General features: G+C 42.1%; 2 protein-coding genes across 7 annotated transcripts in view; both read left to right on the top strand.

Annotated features, from left to right (window-relative positions):
• Nucleotides 1–400: 400 nt before the first annotated feature.
• LOC128446438 (moesin) lies at nt 401–9365 on the top strand. Of its 3 annotated transcripts, XM_053429479.1 has the most exons (15): nt 401–484; nt 1065–1112; nt 1324–1407; nt 1487–1582; nt 1748–1870; nt 2931–3082; nt 3186–3269; nt 3363–3509; nt 4204–4300; nt 4807–4970; nt 5105–5235; nt 5403–5563; nt 5991–6083; nt 7118–7345; nt 9201–9365. In XM_053429479.1, exons 1-15 carry the CDS (start codon nt 401–403, stop codon nt 9363–9365), a joined length of 1857 nt encoding a protein of 618 aa, XP_053285454.1. The 3 variants fall into 3 exon arrangements, with proteins under 3 accessions (XP_053285454.1, XP_053285455.1, XP_053285456.1); XM_053429480.1 differs by lacking the exon at nt 1065–1112; XM_053429481.1 differs by lacking the exons at nt 401–484; nt 1065–1112; nt 1487–1582; nt 1748–1870; nt 2931–3082 and having other exon boundaries at nt 1349–1407.
• Nucleotides 9366–12203: 2838 nt separating this feature from the next.
• LOC128446437 (androgen receptor) overlaps nt 12204–23388 on the top strand; it is an 11725-nt gene continuing 540 nt past the window's right edge. The window contains exons 1-9 of one of the 4 annotated variants that reach the window (XM_053429475.1): nt 12204–13384; nt 14394–14530; nt 14795–14911; nt 15328–15474; nt 15612–15818; nt 16903–17047; nt 18334–18614; nt 18737–18888; nt 22758–23388. The exon at nt 22758–23388 is cut by the window's right edge and continues 540 nt beyond it. In XM_053429475.1, the coding sequence (XP_053285450.1) occupies nt 12555–13384; nt 14394–14530; nt 14795–14911; nt 15328–15474; nt 15612–15818; nt 16903–17047; nt 18334–18614; nt 18737–18888; nt 22758–22922 (2181 nt within the window). In that variant the 5' untranslated portion in view covers nt 12204–12554 and the 3' untranslated portion in view covers nt 22923–23388. The remainder of the gene's footprint in view (nt 13385–14393; nt 14531–14794; nt 14912–15327; nt 15475–15611; nt 15819–16902; nt 17048–18333; nt 18615–18736; nt 18889–22757) is intronic. The other 3 variants (XM_053429476.1, XM_053429477.1, XM_053429478.1) reach the window with 3 other exon arrangements.

Raw genomic sequence — 23388 nt, forward strand, 5'->3', positions numbered from 1 at the left:
AGCAGGCCAACGACCAAACACACCACCCCACCGGCCACAGAATTACTGTATGCCATAACAACATATGCTTAAAACATTAACTGGGAGGATTATTAGATTAGCAGGAAGTGCTGGCACCTTCACCTCTACTGGAACATCAGGATCTGATGAGTAACTGTTAACCCCTCTATAAAAAGGTTTGGGGGACACAGACCTCGTCCAGTTCCTACGTGAATGATGTGCAGTCAAAACTTTAATTAAGGATAGTGGGAAAAGTGGGCAGCAAAGACGGAGGCGAGTCTGTCCACAGTGCGGGGGCCTCTGGCTGCCATTGGATTAACTAAGTGAGAAATACTTGGGAACAATACAATGGTCCTTTCTCATTCAGTATAATCCTTGTCGGTATTGCAAGCAGTTTCATATGACTCTGCAGAGAAAAGGCTTCTACAAGCACCTCTCTCAAGAAGTGTTTCGACTAGAGATTCAAAAAATACAAATGTCAACTGTAAGTAAATATCTTTCATTGTTTATCGCTCGGTTTCACCATGTTTCATATCTGGTAACTGTATAGTAGAGCTTGAATTTTGTGAACCTACTCTGTATTGTAATGTATTACTGTGAGACGGCATTTGCCTGTTGTTCTTGTACCTGAAGATGTGTTTCTTCGAGCAAAGTATATGAAGATGTTTCTAATTTGTTGTGTTTGCATTCCTGGATTCTTGTAAAACGTAATTGTTAAATTTGCTCTTCTTTTCTTCAACAGCTAGATTTTCCAATGTAGCACATTATGGCTATTACTGTTATTAATATTTAGGATTTATAGGCACTGATGGGGGGGCCTCATGCTCAATAAATCTCAGGAAACCTCACAAGGAGCGGAGCAAACAACATGTCCTCTAAGTTGCTCTTTTTTCAGTTTATAGCAACAATTGCAAATTTGTGTTTTGCTTTTAAATGCAAGAATAACCTGAAGTGGGTGTCACTGATTTCCCCCTGTTAATTTTATAGTTATGCATCATGGAATAAAACCCCCATGTTCATGGTTAAGTCTAAAATATACTATGGGCTTCATTTTTTGATTGTAGTCCCCACCAACCTCTTGCGATTGGATGCTCCTGGTTGAACAGAAGAATGTAAGAAAACCTTCTTTTTGGTAATTTATGCTGTAAAAAAAAGCATTTAGCATTGTTTCAGAACAAAGAAAGTTGTCACAGAATCCGTAGTGCTCTCTCTCACTCAGTTGTTGGTCTGCATGCTCCTTGATGCTTCTCCAGTGACACAGATGAATGAACAGCAGGGATGTATTTTCCTCCTGTATCTCAGTCTGCATGTTTTCTCTGGTAGATAAATGTTCGGGTTACAACCATGGATGCTGAGCTGGAGTTTGCCATCCTGCCCAGCACGACTGGCAAACAGCTTTTTGACCAGGTACGCTGTGCTCTACAATCAAACAGGCACTTTGCCAGGGATGAAATATGTACTTACTCGCACTAATTACCATGTTTAGATAGTGAAGACCATCGGGCTGAGGGAAACCTGGTTCTTTGGCCTCCAGTATCAGGACAGCAAAAGCTTCTCCACATGGCTCAAGCTGAACAAGAGGGTGAGGGGAAAAGTTTTTGCATGTGCTCGACATCTCGCAATGTGCCATAGCCCGACTCCCCTGATGGCTGAATATAAATGAAGATGTTGGTTATGGTTTTGGTAATGTAACCGTACACCCCATCGAGGCTAATTAGTATCCATTTCTTTACTTCTGCAATCCCAGGTGACAGCTCAGGATGTGAAAAGGGACAACCCTTTGTTGATTAAGTTCAGGGCCAAGTTTTACCCTGAGGATGTCGCCGATGAACTGATCCAGGAGGCAACGCAGCGCTTATTCTTTCTGCAGGTTGGAGATGAGCACACACACACTATACAAGAATACTGACGTTTTTCAAGGGAATTGTATTGTAGGGGAAACTGGCACCCTGATACATTAGATCGTAATGATTTGCTTTCCCCATCATTCCAACAGAATTTCTGAATTATACTCTGAACCATACTAACCATCCATGTTCTTACATTTTTTTAAGTTAAGTTTACATCAACATAACGTGATTAATCTAGACAAAAATATCCAATCTTAGTTAAGTGATTATCACCATGTAAATGGTCTGTTGTCTTGTGCAAAAGTAACAGTGAAAGTTTAGATCCAATGACAAATAGTCAATCTCAATTAAAACAAATGGTGAACATGTCTTAACGACCAGTGGGGGTTCCACGATGAGTCGTGCAGATCCTCGCTAATCCTCATGGGTTTTCCATTAGGGAGTACATGCAAAAAAAATAAACACCAAAACACAGCGACGAAAGAAATATTGGGATCCTTCCCTTACATTAGTGTGCCAATACGACCAGGCGTACACATCCTGCATAAAAGTAAAAGTGCTTTCGAAGCTAAATTTAAGTCAATGCATTGTTTTTGTCCTTTTGAGTGATATCGTATTACATTTAAAACAAGATGATGATGAATATTTAATCATCAGTGTGCATGCAGCATTTTATTGTTGGAGCTGCCGGTAGTGCAGCTAATATCTGCTTTATTTTTTATTTTTTTAAATCACAATGAAATATGACCCTGACTACTAGATGCTGGTTTAATCTTTAACAGTGTTTTGTATTTCAAAACACTTTTTAAATTATCCATTGTGTGAAATCTTTAACTTTAAGATAACTAGTAAGTAGAGCTGCCAAATAGATGCAGTGGAGGGGAAAGGACACATTTTCCATCTGAAATGTAGTAGAGTATGAAGTATAAAGTGGCATAAAATGGAAATACTCATGTAAAGTACCAGTCAATTTCCATCAAGATATAGGATTTATTTTTTTGTTTTCCAAATTACCAATAACATGATGTAACAGAAAGGAAACAAGTATAACAGATCTTCCTGTATTTTCTGTGTTTTAAGGTAAAAGAGAGCATCCTAAACGATGACATATACTGTCCACCTGAGACTGCAGTCCTCTTGGCCTCATATGCGGTGCAGGTCAAACATGGTGACTACAGGAAAGACTATCACGTACCGGGATACCTGACTAAAGAGAAGCTGCTGCCCCAGAGGTAGTGAGCCTTTGTGCATATTGATGTTAACCAAAGGTCACCTTAATTCCAGTATCAGTCACCTGAATTCTAACTGATGTGTCCTATTCACTGTTAAAACCAGGGTTTTGGAGCAGCACAAACTGAATAAGAATGAGTGGGAGGAAAGAATCCAGGTGTGGCACCAAGAGCACAAGAGAATGCTGAGGTACTGCACTCGTACTTTCCTAAAGAAAAGTGGTGATATCATAATTTGGCAAAAAAGTTGGTCCATACTTCATTAACCTATTCCTCACCACAGAGAAGATGCCATAGTGGAGTACTTGAAGATAGCCCAGGATTTAGAGATGTATGGGGTGAACTATTTCAGCATCAAGAACAAGAAAGGCTCAGAGCTATGGCTGGGAGTGGACGCCCTGGGTCTCAACATCTACGACAAAAAGGACAAGTATAAATGCACATCTATCTATGTATGTCTGTCTTTGTCAAAGTGGTTTAGAGTCAATGCCCAGTAACTGTGAGCGTTGCATGCATGTATGTCATTGTTTATACATGCTAATGACATGGCTCTAGAGATGACAACTAATCAGCCGGTTGGTTGGTTGGTTTTGGACTATAAGAATGATTTCCATGAAATGTTGTTCCTGCAAAATGTTGGTGAACTTGACATTTTTTGTTTTCTACTGAAATGTTTCAACAATTACTGGATGTCAGACAATGAATCCTATTGACTACTGACATATTTTCTCTAGTGACACCTACAGGTCAACCATCAACATCCAGAATGTGTACAGATATGATTTTTGGTCGGTGAATCCTAATGAATTTGGTGACTCATCAACTTTTCCTCTCTTGATAGATTGATAGAAAGATAAAGAGATAGATAGGTAGGTAGATAGATAGATAGATAGATAGATAGATAGATAGATAGATAGATAGATAGATAGATAGATAGATAGACAGATAGATAGATAGATAGATGAGGAAGTTGAAAGATGACATTTTTGGGAATAAAATTCGCCGCATTCACACAATTGGTGAAAGACATTTCTTAACTTCATGCTCCAACCATGCAAAGAACATGCTAGTGATACCACACTGTGGACCTTACTGTGATTCTAAATCATACCATTGTTTTATAGGATGACCCCGAAGATTGGCTTCCCCTGGAGTGAGATCAGAAATATTTCCTTTAACGACAAGAAGTTCCTCATCAAGCCAATCGACAAGAAGGCTCCGGTATGCCATAACATAATTAGTTATCCTTAATATTGATTGTTTTGCAGCAGTTCTTATGTTTACGAAGCGTTTCATTCCATGAAATAAAGCACGTCTTTAGTGCTGTCAGGTCATATTATCTGGTTATTTCGTGGTAAATTTGCTATTTTTCCGACGCACTAATAGACAGAAAAATTCCCAGAATACTTTATCAAAGATTGACCAATTCATATTTTCCGCTGTAGCTGTAATTAGTAGGTGTGAGAGAATCCTACATCCTTATTATTGACAGCGACTGGTATTTGAGCTCATTCACGAACATGAGTATAGCCTCTCAGTTTTCTTCCGACCGCAAGAAAGAATCCAAATGTTTAAGAAAAAAAAAGTAATTCAATTCCCCCAAAACTGAATTATCCCTGGAGGTTATTTAAGCCAATACTTGAATGTAAAACAGATGTGATTTTGATTATGTGTAATAAATAAAACCCAGGGCGATCGCTACTTGGTGGTTTTATTTTGTGTTGCAGGACTTTGTTTTCTATGTTCCTCGTCTTCGCATCAACAAACGTATCCTTGCATTGTGCATGGGAAATCACGACCTATACATGCGCAGACGTAAAGCTGACACCATCGAGGTGCAGCAGATGAAGGCCCAGGCCAGGGAGGAGAAGAATAAGAGACAGACAGAGAGGTGAGCATAAAGATGAAATTATGTAGGATTTTAGAGACTAAGAGTTTACAGTCTGTTCTCTCTGCTGTAAGAAATAAGTGTGAGGCGATACAGCGTTTTCTAAGATGTGTATTTATGCACAATTCTCTTGTCAGGGCTCTGCTTGAGAGTGAGAAGAAAAAGCGAGAGAACGCCGAGAAGGAAACAGAGAAGATTGCCCGCGAGACTATGGAGCTGATGGAGAGATTGAAACAGATTGAAGTGCAGACAAAGAGAGCTCAAGATGGTTGGTTAACTTTGCGGATATACATTTTTCTTAACTTGATTTATATTTTCGCTGTCCCTAACCCTAACCCTGACATTAAAATAATGGTTTTTGCTTGTGGAAATATGAAGGCAGTATCGCGTTAAATGTGTGTTGGATGCGTGTGTATGCGTGCGTGTGCATTTCAGAGCTGGAGGAGCAGACACGGAGGGCTCTTGAGCTGGAGAAGGAGAGGACAATTGCCCAGGAAGAGGCTGAGCGCCTGGACAAGGACCGACAAGCTGCTGTGGAAGCTAAAGCAGCCCTGCTACACCAATCTGAAACCCAGATCAAGAACCAGGAGAGCTTGGTACTCATGCACTACACATTGGCATTTCAATTTATTAATTCAATTACAAGGAGTCAATTGCACAGATATTATTTCCAAACCCCTTAAAAAACTAAAATCTAAGTTTAGCCAACGAAGGCCTCATTATGTTACATTTACATAAAGTCCAATGATCAAGTCCTCAAAGCTACAACCAAACGGTCTAGTTATGATGTCACTACATTTAATTCTGCTTGATAGTAAAAGTATTTTACCTTGATTAGGTTTATATTTTCAGCTACAACTGATTGAAATGAACCTAAGCTGTGATGCTGCATAATAACTCACATAAGCACACACTGACAGATAGAGCACATTGACCTTATATCAGAAGCACTCTTTCCTCTCTTCCAATTTGTGTGACTGTGTGTGTGTGTGTGTGTGTGTGTGAGTGTGTGTGTGTGTGTAGGCCACTGAGCTGGCAGAGCTTACCTCTAAGATCTCCCAGCTGGAAGATGCCAAGAAAAAGAAGGACGAGGAGGCGATGAGATGGCAGAAAAGGGTGAGAATTAATCAAAGAACCACAAGAGAGATAAAGGATGAATCAAACATGAGCAAAGAGGGATGTGTGACACTGCTTGAGTGTTAAACCCAGGTAAACCACAGATAAGAATATCACTCGACTTTCCAGCGGTGACAGTATGAATTTGGTCTCTGTCCCATATAGTCAACTTTAGCACCATGAGAAGAAAGGAACAAATGATACATGTATATGTTAAACCAGTATGGGCGCTTTTTGCATGAAATGCCTTGAAGTTTGTTTCCAGGTAAAATGACCTCACAGCAGAAATGCAACAGTGTGAGCAGTATCACAACTACAGTGACGAAAATGATCACGTATTATAATTGTTTTCAATAAGTTTAATATTTGAATAATATATGTATTCTCAATAAAAAATATGAATCTGGCACCATATAACACCGTATCAAAAGTGCATAATTGACATTGAAGAACAAATACTTTATCGGGCAAAAGAAGCTTTTAGCTTTAAAATGAAAACCTCCCGTAATGTAAAACTTTAGAGGACTTCATCAAATGAGCCCTTAAAAACAACACAATCATTATGAACATAGTATCTGTGTGAAAGAACATTGCAACCATATGTGAACTTACCAGATGACAGATGGTGATGACTTATTAAATAACGACACAAAACAAGCGGAGCGGAGGAGAGAAAGATGACAACTTGTCACATTGAGTTCAAACAAAAACCCTGAGAGTCTGGAGTATTTTTTTAAACCCATGCAATTTGGCAAAAGTTGATGCTAACAGTTGCTAGCAATGGCCAGAGCACCGGCACCTTATACTGTTAGAGAACCGACCAAATCCCCACGGTAATCATGCTAATTAAAGATTGAAAAAGTACAACTAACCGTCAGGAACTTTACCACGGTTTAAAGTTTCATCCTTACCTCATAGTTGTTTGGTCTTCAAAGGTATACTTTTGGTATCCCGTGTTTCAATCATATCTAGAGGGCTTCTGGCCCTTTAATATCCAACCACGGCGCTTCACTGAAAGTCATGTGTGTTGACAGGCGATAATGGTTGAAGCTGATTTGGAGCGAGCCAAAGACGATCTGCAGACTAAACTCATAGGTGTCCACATTCAGGATTCTGTCCACTCCCATGAGCACGACGAGACAGACGAGAGCAGCGCAGAGGCCAGCGCTGAGCTGACTTCCCCGGGCATGGTCCGAGACCGCAGCGAAGAAGAGAGAGTCACAGAGGCTCAGAAGAACCTGAGACTGCAGAAAAACCTCAAGGTAAGGTGAAGTGAATACAGTATGGTCAAATGTCTTGTTTTAACGACTTGTTGTTCTCTTACTCTCTTTGAGTCAGAGTTCAAGGTCAGTTGGAGATAAGCAGCCCTGGAGACGCCCTTGAGCTTTTAAGTTTGCACAGAAAAAAATCACAAAACATCTTCAATATTAAAATTTGATGGTTCAGTACATAATGCTTTCTTGAACGTGCAACTGAATGCGGAATGCTGAGGTCAACGTGTCTCTGCACATCGGCATGTTCTCTAATGGACTTTAATAGCTCCAACAAAACAGGGCATCCCTCTTCTCTCTTTAAATAAAAAGTCAATTTTATTTTAGCCATGCTGAATTAAAGGCCCACTGCAGTCCAGACTGAAGCATGTTTGGAACTACTGGATTGATATGATTTTCTTTTTGGGACAATATTGGTACCCAGGGGATGACTCCTTTCCTCTAACGCAACGCTTTGCGATTTCCGGTTTGTCTTATCAACTGACACCTTAGGACTGACTGTAATAACAATGGTCATCTAAAAAATACATGTTCGTTTTTTGGGGGTCTGTGATAAAAAAACCATCAGCAAATCATCTGGTCCCTTAGCAAATGTAAGCATGTTCACCCTGCGAAAACAAAATGGAGAATATGATACCTGCAGAATGTAAGCCTTTTAGCATTGCCATTGTGAGCATGCTAGCATGAGAGCATGCTAACATTTGCATTTCACCCACCTGTGGTGTTGTTTTAGTGATGGTAATGTTGGTCTGTCTGGCGGCTGATTCATCACTCCAAACTGAAACACCTCGATAAGATGGATTCCCTTGAACTGACATTCATTGTCCCCTACATTGATTGTATACAATGATGACGCTTCCATCTTGCGCTTTTGGAGTCAAACTCGGCGCAGTAACAATCGGGGATAGAATGAAGTCTGATAAGAACTATCTAAAACCATCATTGAGAACAATGTATTTTAGGTGCTCTTTGACGTTCTAGTATATGTCCCATCTGTTAACATAGAGGAGGCGGGATTTATCACCTGCACTGCAGACAGCCACTCAGTGACAATCAAGACACTTATGCCTCACTTTTGAGGAGCTGTATTGTCGTGTCATGTTTTAAAACAATCTATGAGCCTCACAGGAACAACCCTACTGACTTTGGAGATTTTAGCAGCACAATCATATAATGTTCCATATTTTACAACCATCAAATACATCCTGTGAATTTGTTGCTCAAAAATGTTCCTACAGCTCACAGACCTCCAGTAACTGAGTAAATATTACCCAAATATCAAAGTCTGCATGTTAACACTACCTCTGCGAGTAAGCTTCAGCTCAAAGCAATGTTGTTAATGGGGTCAAGTTCACAGGGTCTCATCTTGTTTCCATTCAACAAATCAGATTTTTATCATCTAGACTTAAGACTAAAGCTGCCATCCTGTTGCTGTTGTTTGTTTTGAGATGTGTGTCCCTGTTGACACACTCATATCAGCAGGTTTGACTCTGCTGTAAAGTTAATTGCAGCCAAAACTTGTGTTTCCCTGAGAACTCAGAGCACTTTGAATAATTTAACATTGTTGCGCATACTTTATCGCTCTGCTTTTTTCATTCAAGTCGCAAATCCCATACAGAGCGGGGTCTATTAGAAATAGATCTGATAGAAATGTTGTCTCTATCTCACAGACAAAAACCAGATATGATGTTGCATGGAGGACTCAACAATAAAACGGGCTTAATAACGGTGGACAATAGAGTTTTTTCAGATGGGGATTGGGGGGGGGGAGTGCGGCGGTGAGGGGTAAGGCTTTTGAATAGTCTGGTAAGAAGATTTCATTCACTGTGTCTGCGCCCTCTTTCAGTTCCTGAGCACTGAGCTGGCTGGAGCTGTGGACGAGAGCAAAAAGACGCCCAATGACCTGATCCACGCCGAGAATGTGAAGGCGGGCCGCGACAAATACAAGACCCTGCGTCAGATTCGCCAGGGCAACACCAAACAGCGCATTGATGAATTTGAGTCCATGTGAGACAGTCTGTTTTTTTTAGGCCTGGAATCGGAGAGATAATGAGTTGGACACACTTAGAGAGTTTAAGAAGTCTAGTTGCAGACAATTACTTACTGTAGGTGGTAAATTAAGGTGACGCAACCATCTGACATTGAATATTATATTGACACCATGGTTTGATGCCTTGTCCGTGATTTTATAAAACCTTCAATAGAGCACAATTACATCCACCAAGGCCAAACAATCCTATACATCTGTCAATTGACTATTGGTATTGTGTAACTTCATTGGTTGCAAGTTGAATGCAATTCTGATGTTTGCATCACTAAATACTACTGGTATACTACTGGTACCATTTGCATTTTAATAATTATAACTCTATAATGTGGATTCAGCATTTTCTTCCACCAGATTGAGATATTATATGGAGATATATGGCTATACTGTCTATGTGAAGAGATAATAAATATCGATATATCTCTATATATCTGATATATCATCTTACATCCAGGAATCAGATCCTTAACTCAAGTGAAAGTGTTACTTCCACACTTTAAAAATAAGAAGATGTGCATTCAAAACCCTTTTTATCAACTAAATGACCTAAAAGTACTCACTCAGTGTAGTAAAATGTTTTACTATATTACCTGACAACTATGCATTAATATCACTGCTACATTAATGTGTATGATGCATCTAACTGCTGTATATTTTTCTGGAGATGTTTTAAGGTTGAGCACATGAACTACTTTATACACTGTCGGGTGGATTAATCTACAGCAACACATCATATTCTAAACGATCATTAAATGTCTGAGGGAACCATGCATCTGAACCATGAGTCTTTTCGCTCTGTGATGGTACATTGGCACCTGAAAAGCAAATTAAGCTGTCAGACATTTGTGGTTGAGCACAAGGTACAATATTTCCTTCTAAGATGTAATGTAGTAGAGTAGAACATTGCATAAATTCCATTAATATTAATGTTAACTACAAATACCTCAGATGTACAATTATTGAATAAATGTACTTAGTTACTGTCCATCACTGAGTAGAGCACACACTTCCACCGAGGCCACACCGTGATACACATCTGTAATGTAGTTAATTGCATATTGAATGAAAAACTGATGTATAAATTCCTAAATGCTACTAGTGCCATATGCACCCTGAGTTATAAGTACAATTCTGTAATCTGAATTCAGTGTTTTCTTCCGCCAGATCCAGATTATTTTATGATCTCTATATATAGATCTATAAAGTTTTATTATCTTTTTATAGGGCAATATTTTAGATTTCTACTTCTAATACATTATGTCTTATTGATTATTATATCATCTCCCTATATTATTTATATATATTACCCTATCTCTTAAGGAAAGTGATTGGATCTGCCTATTTAACCGGATCCATCTAGTGAGTTCTCTCCACCGAATTGGGCGCTAATCGGTTTTGCGCAATCCTGCTGACAAATAAACAAACAAACAAACATTGGCAGGCAGACACGGGTGAAAACATGACCTCCTTGGCCAGGGTAATAACTCACCCTTCGAAATACATTTCTGATTTTGAAGGAACGAGAAACACATTACCAGTCGGGTTTAGTGTGGAAAATATATGACGCCAATATATCAGCAGTGCTGTCAGTTATAAAAAGGTTTGCTCATGCTGACTCGTGAAAAACCTTGTTAGTACTGAATAATGGAAGCAGTCACATAGCGTAAAATAACAAAGCGCATCACTCCAAATAAAAGTTAAATCATCCATACTTAACTGCAGAAATAAAATACACAGAAACACCATCAGTGTGTGTGTGTGTGTGTGTGTGTGTGTGTGTGTGTGTGTGTGTGTGTGTGTGTGTGTTTGTATCAGTTGTGACTGACTAATCATCACCTCCAGTCCAATGAGGCAAACAATTCATGCAGCACAAGAACTGATTATCTGCAATCAAAAATAAAACCCAATTATCACCCTCAAAGAGATGCGTGTCAATCTTGTATAAATCAAAAAAATAAATCAGAAAATTAATGTAGTGTTGGAGATGTTCTATAGACTATCTCCAATCTCCCCCCCCCCCCCCCCCCCCCCCCCCCCCCCCCCCACACACACACAGCTGCACCTCTATCTCACTGTCATCGGTAACTGCAGCCAGCCCAGACTCCCCATCTCCTCATGAGATGTATAAGAAATCCGACAGATCTTGTTTTGATGAGGTTCATCCACTACCCCCTTCTCCTGTTGCTCACTGCTCGTACATCAAATGTTGCCCAAAAATAAAACGGATGAAAGTGCAGAGTGACCTTCAGATCACCCATTTACATTGCTGTGATTTCCCATTATGGGTTTTTAGTAATATATAACTTGTTGGCCTTGAATTTGAGCAGGTGGGCTCATATTATCTGATACTACTTATTTGTGGATTGGGCCTCCAAATATTTCTAAATCATTGAATACAATTTTTAACTAATAATTAAGTAGCACTTAGATGCCACTTACAGTTAGCACTTTGTAGTTTGGCTTTCTTGAAGAAATTGTACTTTTTTGATTCTTGTTGTTCTGGGTTTGTACCCTCATGGTTGAATGCACTCATTGTATAAGTTGCTTTGGATAAAAGCGTCAGCTAAATGAAATGTAATGTAGCTAATGTGTAATGTAAAAGATTAAATTAGGAATACAGTGGTGGTTTTCTGTGAGGCTGTAAGCATCGTCGTAGCTTGTCTGTAAATATTAAAGTGATTACACTGAATCTACTTTTTAATTCTGATCATTCTCGCGAGAATTTGTTGTTCGTTTGCATTCAAATGACCTGTGGCGCGGTGCAGGGCATCAAATGAGATCATAAGTTGCGTTCAGGGTCGTTGTCCAGCGTGTAAAACCGTGTTTCCTTCTAAACTTACAAACTCTCCCTGCTCTTCCTTCCACTCGCTGCTGACGAGGCGAGTTCGGATCGCATGTAACCGGTGCTGGAACCGATTCAGCATGTAAAGTTCGCCAGCTCCTCAGTGGCGGAGCAGAGCAGAACTCGCTGGGACGTCCCTGCCCCTGAATCCTGCAGCGTACGTCGATGACTGATTATCTCCGCTGAGACTCACGAGCGGAGGCTCAGTGGGTAGGCGTTCTCTTGCCTGGAAAGTGTTGTTTTATTTGTTCTCTGCGCAACCGAGCGCACTTTCTTAACTCTTTCACTCACGCCTGGCCGAAACAGAGGAAATGTCGCACTTGTTAATGATGAATGATCATGCACGCTCGGATCCCGCGGACACTTACGTGTGTCCGACCACCGCCGAGCTCAGCAAGGCGGTGTCAGTGTCCCTGGGGCTGGATCCGGCGTCTTCTCCGCCCAACAACCCGAGCCACTGCTCCGGCGGCGGCTTTCCGGACTGTGAATCCTCCGCCGCGGGGAACGGTACTTCTTCCCGGGCGGTGTCGGAGTTCGGAGCGGCCGCCCACGCGAGCTCGCTGACGGAGGACGACTTTGGAAAAGTGTGCCACGGCATCCAGCAGGTGAGCTGCATGGATATGCTCAGAGCGGGCGAAATCTTGGAAGGGGCGCACGGCTCGGTGACGCACGGCCCGGTGATCTCCAGATACGTCTGCAAGGAGTCAAACTTGTTCGCGAGCTCCGTGATGGAGCTGCCCGCGTCCTCTCACGGGGACGAGCTCCTGTCCTTTCAGAAGCACTACTCTGCCTTCACCGACCACCCGAACCTGCACAGGGACTCCCCGGGTGTGTGGTGCGCCAACGAGCGCGCATACGGCGGCCGATCCGAGCAGGATAGAGGCGGATCCGCCGGACATAACTTGTTGGGTGAATTCTGTAATTGTGGGCAAACCGGTCTCGGATCCCGACAGGAATGCCACTGTGTCTGGTATGGAAAAGGTGAGCTGCAGCGTGGCAGAGGAGGCATGCGTGGCGCGATGGCACAAGGATATGGCCAAGTGGAAAGATACCACAGTGCAATGGCTCAAGGACAAGCCACTTTCCCCACTATCAAGACGGAGCCGTCTGTGTGGGTGGACTGCTCAGATCGCACTTTCAGGTAAATAAGGAGACTTTTACAGCCAGTTGGTGGGGTTGTTCGTTGGCACCGGGTCAGAAGGGCAGCTCCGTTAATAGCCACACACATTCTTTCCTACCGTCCATTGAGTCTCGGCTTTCTTTAATGAGAAACAAAAGGAGAAATGCAGCGTGAACGGCGTGCCCAGTGACCACGCTTTGATCCCCCAAGAACTAAAGCAAGTTCTAATGAGCGTTGCTTTCTTGGATTGTCACCTTGTATTACACATTTTAAACGTGAGGCTTTATTTAATCTGATTTCCATTCTTTAAAAGCTTTGCTGTCCCGCGGGGTTTCCCACTTAACGCCTCGATATTTCTGTAAAGATCTACAGGGCGTCGTCATCGGCACAGTGCAAGTTAATGAAACGTGGGGAAAATGATTATGGAGTATTGTTTTTTATGCCATACCAGTTGCAGATGTCTCTCTGTATCGGCATAAATCATCTTGGAGCTCTAACAGCCGCATGTGCCTCTCTCTCTCCGTCCTTGGCCAAATGTTTCAGCATGAACTCTGGACTGAGCCAAAGGACACCCTATCGCAGACTGCTCGCAACTGTCCCTGTCTGTGCTGTGACTAGCTCCACAAAGCACCACTTAATATATCGGTGTCACTATAAACAAGAGATACAGCACCTGTTGCTGATCTTGCACTCACCAGGAGTCTATTATATATATTCTGGGTTTGCTTTGTTTGTAAAAAATCGCCTTCCCTTGTTGTCACTGAATAAATTATGAGATAGGGAAGTCTCCTGGTAAAATTGGATTTAGGGAATTAGCACAGCAAAGATCAAAACATGAAGCCAGGCACTCTGAGGAACGCCCTACTGACCTCAATCTGCTGTTACCGCATCATCTGACTGTCTGTCCTTGTTTTTATTGCTAAATTGTTGCTGCTTTTAAATGCGAGACTTCTGCCTGATCCTTTAAAAGCATTTTTTTGTAATTTGCGTGCGTGTGTGTGTGGGTGTGTGTGTTTGTGTTTGTGTCTAGGCATGACAATTTATTTCCAGGTGTGTACCTGTCTGACAGAAGAGTGTGTCAGGTGTGCAGCGACGATGCCTCTGGTTGTCACTATGGAGCAGTCACCTGTGGCAGCTGCAAAGTGTTCTTCAAGAGGGCTGCTGCAGGTGGGTGTGAAACACACACACACACAGACACACACACACAAACCCCACAGATGCACATCAGTGCACATTTACAATTACACATCCGATGATTTAATTTCTTACACCCACTCCCTCGCTCCATGCAGGCAGGGCACAGTGACCTGACATTAGGAGGGAGAGTTGTTTGTTATCAGTTAACACCCACGTGTCGTTGCCATGAGTGGAAGCCGAGGCATTGTGGAAATCACTCCCCTCATCCCCCCAGGACTTTTTTTGTGCCTCCAGGTAAGCAGAACCACCTGTGCGCCAGCCGGAACGACTGCACCATCGACAAGCTGAGGCGGAAAAACTGCGCCTCCTGCCGCCTTAAGAGATGCTTCATGTCGGGAATGAGCCTTAAAGGTGAGGAATTAAAGGTGAGAACAGAAGGGGGGGAGACTGAGGGAGGAGAGTATGAAATGTGTCCAACAAAAATAGGGGTCAGCGTGGTCAGATACCTTAAATGCACTGGATCAGAACTCCCTAATCAAATGTTCTAGCTTAAATACAGTGTAACAAATGCAATTCAGCACAGGCCAGGGGAGCTATTTTTTTTCTTCGACTACCAGCCAATGATCCAAAACTTTTCCACATGGTTACGATGAGGAACTGCTCCTTGGGCTTAACAGTCATTTGAGTATACTCCTATTTATAGTCTTCCTATGTTTCCTGCTGTGAAAAGTCTTATCAGACAAGTCAATAAAAACATTTACACTTCTTATCTCATTTTTGTCCATTTTTATCTTTTGCTCGTCCTGATTTTCGGTGGTGGATTCTAGGTCGCCGGCTGAAGGGAGCTGCACAGACGAGGAACGGAGAGGAGGAGCAACCTTTCACCGCCTGGGGGACCGGAGACAGACGAGAGAGGACAGGGAAGAAAGATGTAATCTTGGATCCCGGAAGTACAGCTGCCCGGGCTCAAGGTGGTGAGGATTAGTATCATATACAAGCTCAATTTTTATGCTAACTCAATATAGAGCATACTTCTGCCCCTACACGGTTTTCTTCTTTTGTATTATTTCCCCTGGCTCGTGTGTCACCCTGTCTGTGTGTCTGTGAACAGCGTCCCAGGCCCTGGCTCTAAGCATCCCCCCGACCCTGCGCTCCTGCCTATCGCTGCTCAGCATCCTGCAGGGCATCGAGCCAGCTGTGGTCAATGCCGGACATGACCACGCGCAGCCAGACAGCCCTGCGTCCCTACTCACCAGCCTCAATGAGCTCGGGGAGAGACAGCTGGTAACGGTGGTGCGTTGGGCCAAGGAAATACCAGGTAACACAGCTCAGGCCAAGGCAGCATGCTGCCAACTGGTCCATCCTACCCATGGTTCTCCTCTGCCAAGGCTGTTCGCAATCATCCGCTTTTGTAGTCTTTGAGTTTCAGCATCCTGCCCAGACATAGGCATCCGTATATGTTGCTTAGCAAAACACTGCGAGTCCAGGCCTGCCGCCCGTATTGAGCAGATAAGGGGAACCCACACAGTGGGTAGATGGAAGAAGAGCAAACAGTAGCATCACATTTATAATCTCCCATTCAAAATGGTTCCTCAGAATGTTATTTACTAGATGATGGGCCAAATATTTAGCCACATCTGTGGAGCTCTACCTGCTATGTTGGGGTATATCCTATGCAATGCAAAGCAGCCTGTTCAAATGTGAACCACTAGAGGGGGATATGATCATATTGAAGTCAAGTTTTGCTCTTCTTTTTTTTTTACTGAAACATACACAAAACACATTCAAGACAGTCCCAGAGAGCCCACACGTATAATCAAAGACAATATGAATGTTGTCAGGCATACAAAACGGAGGATATATGACAGTCAGTGACTAGACACACACACACACGCGCGCACGCACACACACACACACGTTTCAGTGTGGATTCAGAACCTGGTTCACCAATATAAAACACACCGCACCTCCTAAAAGGGGACATGAATCAAATTAATAATTATCTATATAAATATATATCCTCAAAAAACTACTTTGGTAACCACAGTGCATTGGGATGTAAACAGATTATTTATACCCATTAATAAAGCATTCAATTCCCTTTTATGCAATGAATATGATAATATACACATAAGGATTATCTCGTTAACCATGTCAGACACATTTTGAATTAAGATTATCCAAATAAAAAAGAATGTGGGAAATGTTAAAGTTTCAGAATGTCATTAGAAGCCAAGTGATGCCGGCCTGCAGTGTGTCCATACTGTGTGATCTCTGTTGTCAGTAGTTCAAAGGTCTTCTCATGTGTTTTGATTGACATGTGTAAACTTCTGTCATCCTGTTGTCATCCCTTCGACTCGGGCAGACGAGCCCATTTAATTTAACACGCGTGTTGTTAACAGGTTTCCGTGACCTGCATGTGGATGATCAGATGTCAGTGATTCAGTTGTCATGGATGGGGGTGATGGTGTTCGCTTTGGGCTGGAGGTCGTACACACTTACTAACAGCTCCATGCTCTACTTTGCTCCAGACCTAGTCTTCAATGAGTAAGTCAAGATCTGAATTACCCTTCACACATTATATGTCTGTAAAGATCTAACGTTGCATGGAAAAAGTTAAATAAAAGTTGTATTATTGGGAGAAACACACTTTGCTCGCACTGAACATCTGTAACATTCATTGTGACATTGGGGTTTCACTTGTCACCACAACTTGAAAGAAAGACATAGTGTAATATGAGCTTCAGAGAAAGACTGAAAGAAATCATCCACTGAATGTCGCCGTCTTTGGCGAGACGGTAAACAAGTATATTCTGTTCTTACCTCTCTATCTGATATACCTGGCCGCAGAGGGATCACTTCAGATGATTTATTCCTTTTCATCTTTATGAAACCAGTTATCAGTCTCTAAGAACCGCTGCAGCGTTGAGCTGTTTCACAAGTTAGGATTTGTTCTGCAACATCCTCCAGCCTCTATGAAAACACTTCTGACACTTCAGCTCTCCTACTTTTGTTTTTTTCTTTGCACTTTTAAACCCTGAACACAAAGTTCATGACCGTGAACGAAACAGCTATTTTCAGACAGTACCTCTGGAGGATGTCTGCGCATCTGTGTCCGGACTTTCTCCTCTTACACGTGAACCACCCGTCAGAGCTGGGCCTGGTGCAGCAGGCAGAGGCAGGATGAGATGAAGACATCTCACTGCAGAGATCACATGTTTCTGTTAACAGCACATCAACACCTGCCTCAGCCCCTATCAACAAAAGCTCTCCTGACATTTTAGTGGACGTCTTCTACGTGTTCGGCACCGCTTATTCATCCTGAAATACTTTTCATCTTCCTTTTTTGTCTGTCGGGAGTTAGACACATCCTCAACACGACCTACAGAGGATTCCCTGCTGTTTTCACACCTTTTGACTTAGGGGCTGGCCAGACAAACTATAAAGACGGAGAATATCTGGAGATTATCTGGAGTTCTGTGCCTGTCTGAAAGGAGCTGTGTAAATAGCAACAGCCTCACATCAGTACATTGTCCTCGTGGTTTGAGGAGGATGTTGCTCAGAAAGCTGAATCCATCCATCAAGCCCCTCGTAGCGTCTTTTACTCGGCTGCTATTTCGCACAACATTAGCGAGACACTCATTCTGTCTGCATTCGACCTCTGTCACTCTATTGTGCTGCTTCTGACCTGCATAGTCATGGATAAGCCTGCCTTTATAGGTGACCCTCATTTTTCTCTGCATCTCTCTTTTTTCCATTATCCATCTCACTCATTCTTTCTCACCTCCGCCACTTCTCTTCTATTTCTCATCCACTCTTGTTTCTGCCACCAGCAATTGTCCTCCCCCTTCCTGTATTTCTCTCCGTCTGACCCTTTCTTGGCTTCTCACCTCGTCTTGCATTTCGCAACTTGTGCTCCTTCTTTCTCTTCTCATGCTGTTTTTTTCCCCCCCTTCTTCTCTACCCAAATCCCTTCCTCACAGCCACCGGATGCAAGTGTCCAGTATGTATGAACACTGTGTGAGAATGAAGCTGCTCTCCCAGAGGTTCTGCATGCTGAAGGTCACCCAAGAGGAGTTCCTGTGCATGAAGGCCCTGGTCCTCTTCAGCATCAGTGAGTCAGCTCGGGGCCGAGTGAAATACAGCCACAGTAGAGCGCAGCCATACCTCAGAGAATTGATGGGGCTGGATAAAGTCTGTGAGAGTTATTGTTGTGTTCTGGCTTTGCGCTCACAGTGCCAGTGGAGGGTCTCAAGAGCCAACGTTGTTTTGATGAACTGCGGACCTCCTACATCAAGGAGCTGGACCGTTTGGCCAGCCACAGCGGAGAGACCACCCGTACACAGAGGCTGTTTCAGCTCACGCAGCTGCTGGACTACCTCCAGTCGGTAATACACTCGCAGCTTCAATTTCACATTTCACTCTGAAACAATATGTATAAGTGTCATTTGAGTTGGTGTCACAGAACCACACGAGCAGGAAATGGTGCGGATCAAAGTTCACCTCTTGAGTACACAAACAGTGTATTTGGCCTACAGCAATCTAGGATTTCCTTATTATTCACTGACTAAACTACACTGACTTTTTATAATTTCTAGCCAGTAATTACATTTAAAATCCAAGCAACAGTCTGTTTGTATTCAGTTACAGTCGCGTCTGTATATTCAGTAACATCATCCTGACAAAACAAATTCTTCTCATTTTTCTACCAACTGACAAACCGAGGGTGCAGCAACAGGTTGTGCACAAATCTCCAGCCACTGACAAATAATAAACACACTCAAGTGTCATGTGACTGCAGTATACTGGCTGCTCATTGGCAGAGAAGAATGACAGAGTAACCCTATGGTGGAAGCATCGGTACAGCAACATATGTGGGATAGTCCCTGAGGAATTGTAATGAAGATAAACATCAAATACACCCAGTCCTGTCTCCATGACTTCAGAGGACTTTACATTGACATACATCGATATCCTGGAGACTTACTCTCATCTTAACCACCTGATCCTTACCCTAAATATAACCTTAATCTAAACCTAACCGTAATCTAAATTAAACCGAAATTAATACCTATTAATTGACATTATGAGCACTTGGTTTTTGTCCCCATAAGGAAGTCAAGTCTCTTAATGTGACTACATAAACAGATTTAGGTCCCCACAACATGTGGTATACCTGTACCCTTCAAACCCACACACATGCACACAGGCAAAGCAGGAAACCATCTGCATCTCATGTCATCCAGTAGGTGTAGAGAAAAAGGCAGAGGCACTACTTCGGATCTGCAGATGTAAACACATCTAGAAACACACAGAGAAAGAAGCTCCTGCAGCTCTGACACTTTTCCCACCTGTCGCCAATGAGTGTAACACCTGCTCATTTATTTTATTAAATTGTTGGTTTTGCTAACTACACTCAAAACACTTAGAGTCATTAGGTGTTTCCTGTTCTTCTAATGTGTTTTTGCAGCTACTTTGATTCAGGGAGGATCAAGTCCTGCTCAGATTTTACTCATCTAAAAAAAAAACCTGGGCAAACTAGTATGGCACCACGTAGAGACCCAACAGTCCCCTTCAGTTTAATTAATCTAAACCATCTGATATTTATTTAATCAAGAACCATGAATGATTCCCTGGGAAATCAGTTAAAATGTTGAAAAACGCCCTGACAATGTTAATGAAGGTGAAAAAATAAATACTCGATCTCTCCCCTGAAACTACATGTGATTTCTTCCAACACCCACATCCTTCCACCAAGCTTCATAATCCATCTGTTAGTTTTGATGTAATCTTTCTTTCTTTCAAACAATCCAAAAAACAAACGCGTGGTGATGAAAACAGGACTACGGAAGCGTATTGCAATCACTTGAAAATAAGATAATTATCTCGGAAAATGAATGCAATAGGCTTCCGTACATAACCTCATAACGTAACAGGGGTAAGCAAAACAACACAAAAACATTTGAATTGATTCTGTTCCATCATTAAACTCTAAAAGTGTGGGCAATTGAAATAATTTCTTTTGTTCCAGAGTCCGCCCTGGATAGTTTACTACTTCCTAGAAACACTTAGCAGACTCGCCTGTCTGACTGTCAAGTACCTGTAAAAGCCTCAGATTAAGCCGGAGGCAGAGCACCGAACATTTGCTGTTTTATAGCCACAAGGTGAACCCTATTTTTCTGTATGATTAATGTCCACTGAAGGATGGTCTGACACAGGGGTTCTCACTTTTATAAATTATTTTATTTTAAAGTAGCGGATCAATGAGTCGTAAATGTAAAAAAAAACTGTAGTTATAAAAAAAAAAAGGGCACTTTATGAAACTGTAATAAAACGACTTGGATTTTCACAAACTAGAAGCATAGTTTAGGTGCCTGTCTGACTACAGGTGGTAATATCAAGTGTGGAATCATATGAGTTAGCTCAATAAATATTTACAATGCATGTTCCCCGGTCACCTATCATCATTCTGTTCAAACTCCTGCTATAACTCCTGGGTTGAAGTTGCTGTTTGGCCTAAAGACACATCTCTATGGCTCAGAGACCTCTTGAAATTTTTTAACCTGGAGCAAATTAAGTTCAACTTGACTTTGGACCGTGGGAGGAAGCCAGAGTACCCGGAGAAATCTTGAAGCGGGTTTATTATATTGTTTATCATTATGCTCTATAATAATGATTTATTATTGAACATGTTCTATATGCGCTAATGTTTTATCGGTTATTTAATCAATATTTGAAGAGAGAAGAGCAGGTTGCCTCCTATTATTGTTGTTGTTGTTGAATGTATATTTTTGATACTATTATTTATTTCCTTTCTTTTGGATGTCTTGTGAGCTTATGCGCGACCAGGGTTGAGGGGGCTATAATTTTTACAATGAAAACTTAATGCCGTTATATCTCTTGTTATTTAAAATATATGATGTAAAATATTTAAGAAAAAAATACTGTAAATTTATTTTGCAACAGTTTTCTTTGGTGTAGTGACCTAGATAGATAGATAGATAGATAGATAGATAGATAGATAGATAGATAGATAGATAGATAGATGGATACTTTATTAATCCCGTGGGAAATTCAGATCATCCAGTAGCTTGTACACTTAACACATCACTGACATACATACATAAATCACAAAAATCACATACGGAGAACATATTTACAGATACAGGAATGGAATGCAATGATGTTATTGTGTCAGTGTCAAGTAGGAAAGTGTTATTGTGCTGCTGAAGTGGATAGTACAATAAAATATAAACTGTATAAAAACAGCAGAAAAATATATATATATAAATATCTAAATATATAGGAATATCAATCAATCAATCAAATTTTATTTGCATAGCCAATATTCACAAATTACAATTCGTCTCATAGGGCTTTAACTGGGCTTTAACAGGGTGTGACACCCTCTGTCCTTAACCCTCAGCAAGAGTAAGGAAAAACTACTAAAAATCCCTTTAACAGGGTAAAAATACATAGGAACCTCAGAGAGAGCCACATGTGAGGGATCCTTCTCCCAGGACGGACAGAAGTGCAATAGATGCCACGAATATGGCCGACCCATGCAGGGAAGATCTCTCCCCCATCTGTAACTTAAGAAAAACAATAATATGAATTGGGCTAAGAGGGATGTAAAGAGTCTTGGTATATGAGCGACCACTAGAGGGTGTTGTTGCTTTCTTCTTTAATATCTTCAGCAGCTTTAATACTATTTTTGGAGAGAACTATTGTTTGTCACAGGAAAAACTCCTGACTTCCCTGATCGGGGTGCGACCGGGGGTGGGGGCACAACTTGCAGGAAGTTTGCAGCCGCAGTGAGCAGAGCAGCCGCCCTTTGAGCCTCACGTCTTTCACTGTGGATTTACCCCTGAAGGGCTCAGCTCTGTCTGTGTCCCTCTCACGTCTCACATCTTCCCAGGCCTTAAGAGCTGGCAGGCAGCCAGCGCCTGTCTGGCAGGGATCTTTTAGGCGGAAGACCAGAGTTGATCGGGACTTTACAGTTCAGACCCCTTCGGCTTTAGCCTGCCTGTGGAGCTTAAGATTGTCACAATGAGTATCATCTTTTTAAACCCCCGTCTTAAAGGTCGTGGCAAAAGACGGCGCTTCGGTGCCATTTGTTGTTTCCTCTTTCATCTGCAGACTTTTTTCTCTTTCAATGTCGTATACATCTAAGTGCTTCGTCTTTGTTGCTAACAACCCCTGCGTGATATTCTTTTTTTTTTTTCTGTCTCTGTCTACCTCTGTCTCTTCATGTCAGGTCGTGAGGAAGCTGCACCAGTTCACCTACGATCTCTTCATCCAAGCTCAGTCCCTGCAGACGCGCGTCAACTTCCCAGAGATGATCTCGGAGATTGTGAGCGTGCACGTGCCCAGGATCCTCTCCGGCATGGTCAAGCCCATCCTTTTCCACAATGCTGTCTAGAGTTAGAAAGAGAGAGAGAGAGATAGAGAGATAGAGAGAGAGGGAGTCCCTACACCTAGTCCTCTGAGAGAGGATTCATGATTTGACGAGGTGAAAGAAGTATAAGCCCTTCTTTACAGCGGGGCTACGAGTGGGTTTTAACAGAAGGGAATACAGCACATTCTTCCAGCCTAATCTAATCTAGTTACATCTACTCTGTTCTTCTCGCTGCCTGTTCTCTGTGTCACGCACAGCAAATGTTCCTGGAGCTGATTAAAACACTATTTAGCATGCATTCCTCCACGCAAAGCCTGTGAGTGGCCACTGGTCTGGCACGTAGTCTTCCCTCAGCCCTTTGTACAGATTGTGACAAGAGGCCATGTTTCATTCCGAGAGGTAGGACAGTCGAAAGGAAAGCTTTTCTTTTTTTTTTCTCCTTGTAGAACTCCCATCACCTTAGCTTGTCTGTGTTTGCCGTAGTTCGACA

The sequence above is a fragment of the Pleuronectes platessa genome, chromosome 8 (assembly GCF_947347685.1).
Source record: "Pleuronectes platessa chromosome 8, fPlePla1.1, whole genome shotgun sequence".
Taxonomy (NCBI): domain Eukaryota; kingdom Metazoa; phylum Chordata; class Actinopteri; order Pleuronectiformes; family Pleuronectidae; genus Pleuronectes; species Pleuronectes platessa.

Excerpts from the sequence above, each read along its gene's own strand:
- LOC128446438 (XM_053429479.1), top strand. The coding sequence starts at position 401 with ATGACTCTGCAGAGAAAAGGCTTCTACAAGCACCTCTCTCAAGAAGTG. Across the intron at positions 3,083-3,185 it reads GAGAAGCTGCTGCCCCAGAG|GGTTTTGGAGCAGCACAAAC; the intron begins GTAGTGAGCCTT and ends TGTTAAAACCAG. Across the intron at positions 3,510-4,203 it reads ATCTACGACAAAAAGGACAA|GATGACCCCGAAGATTGGCT; the intron begins GTATAAATGCAC and ends ATTGTTTTATAG.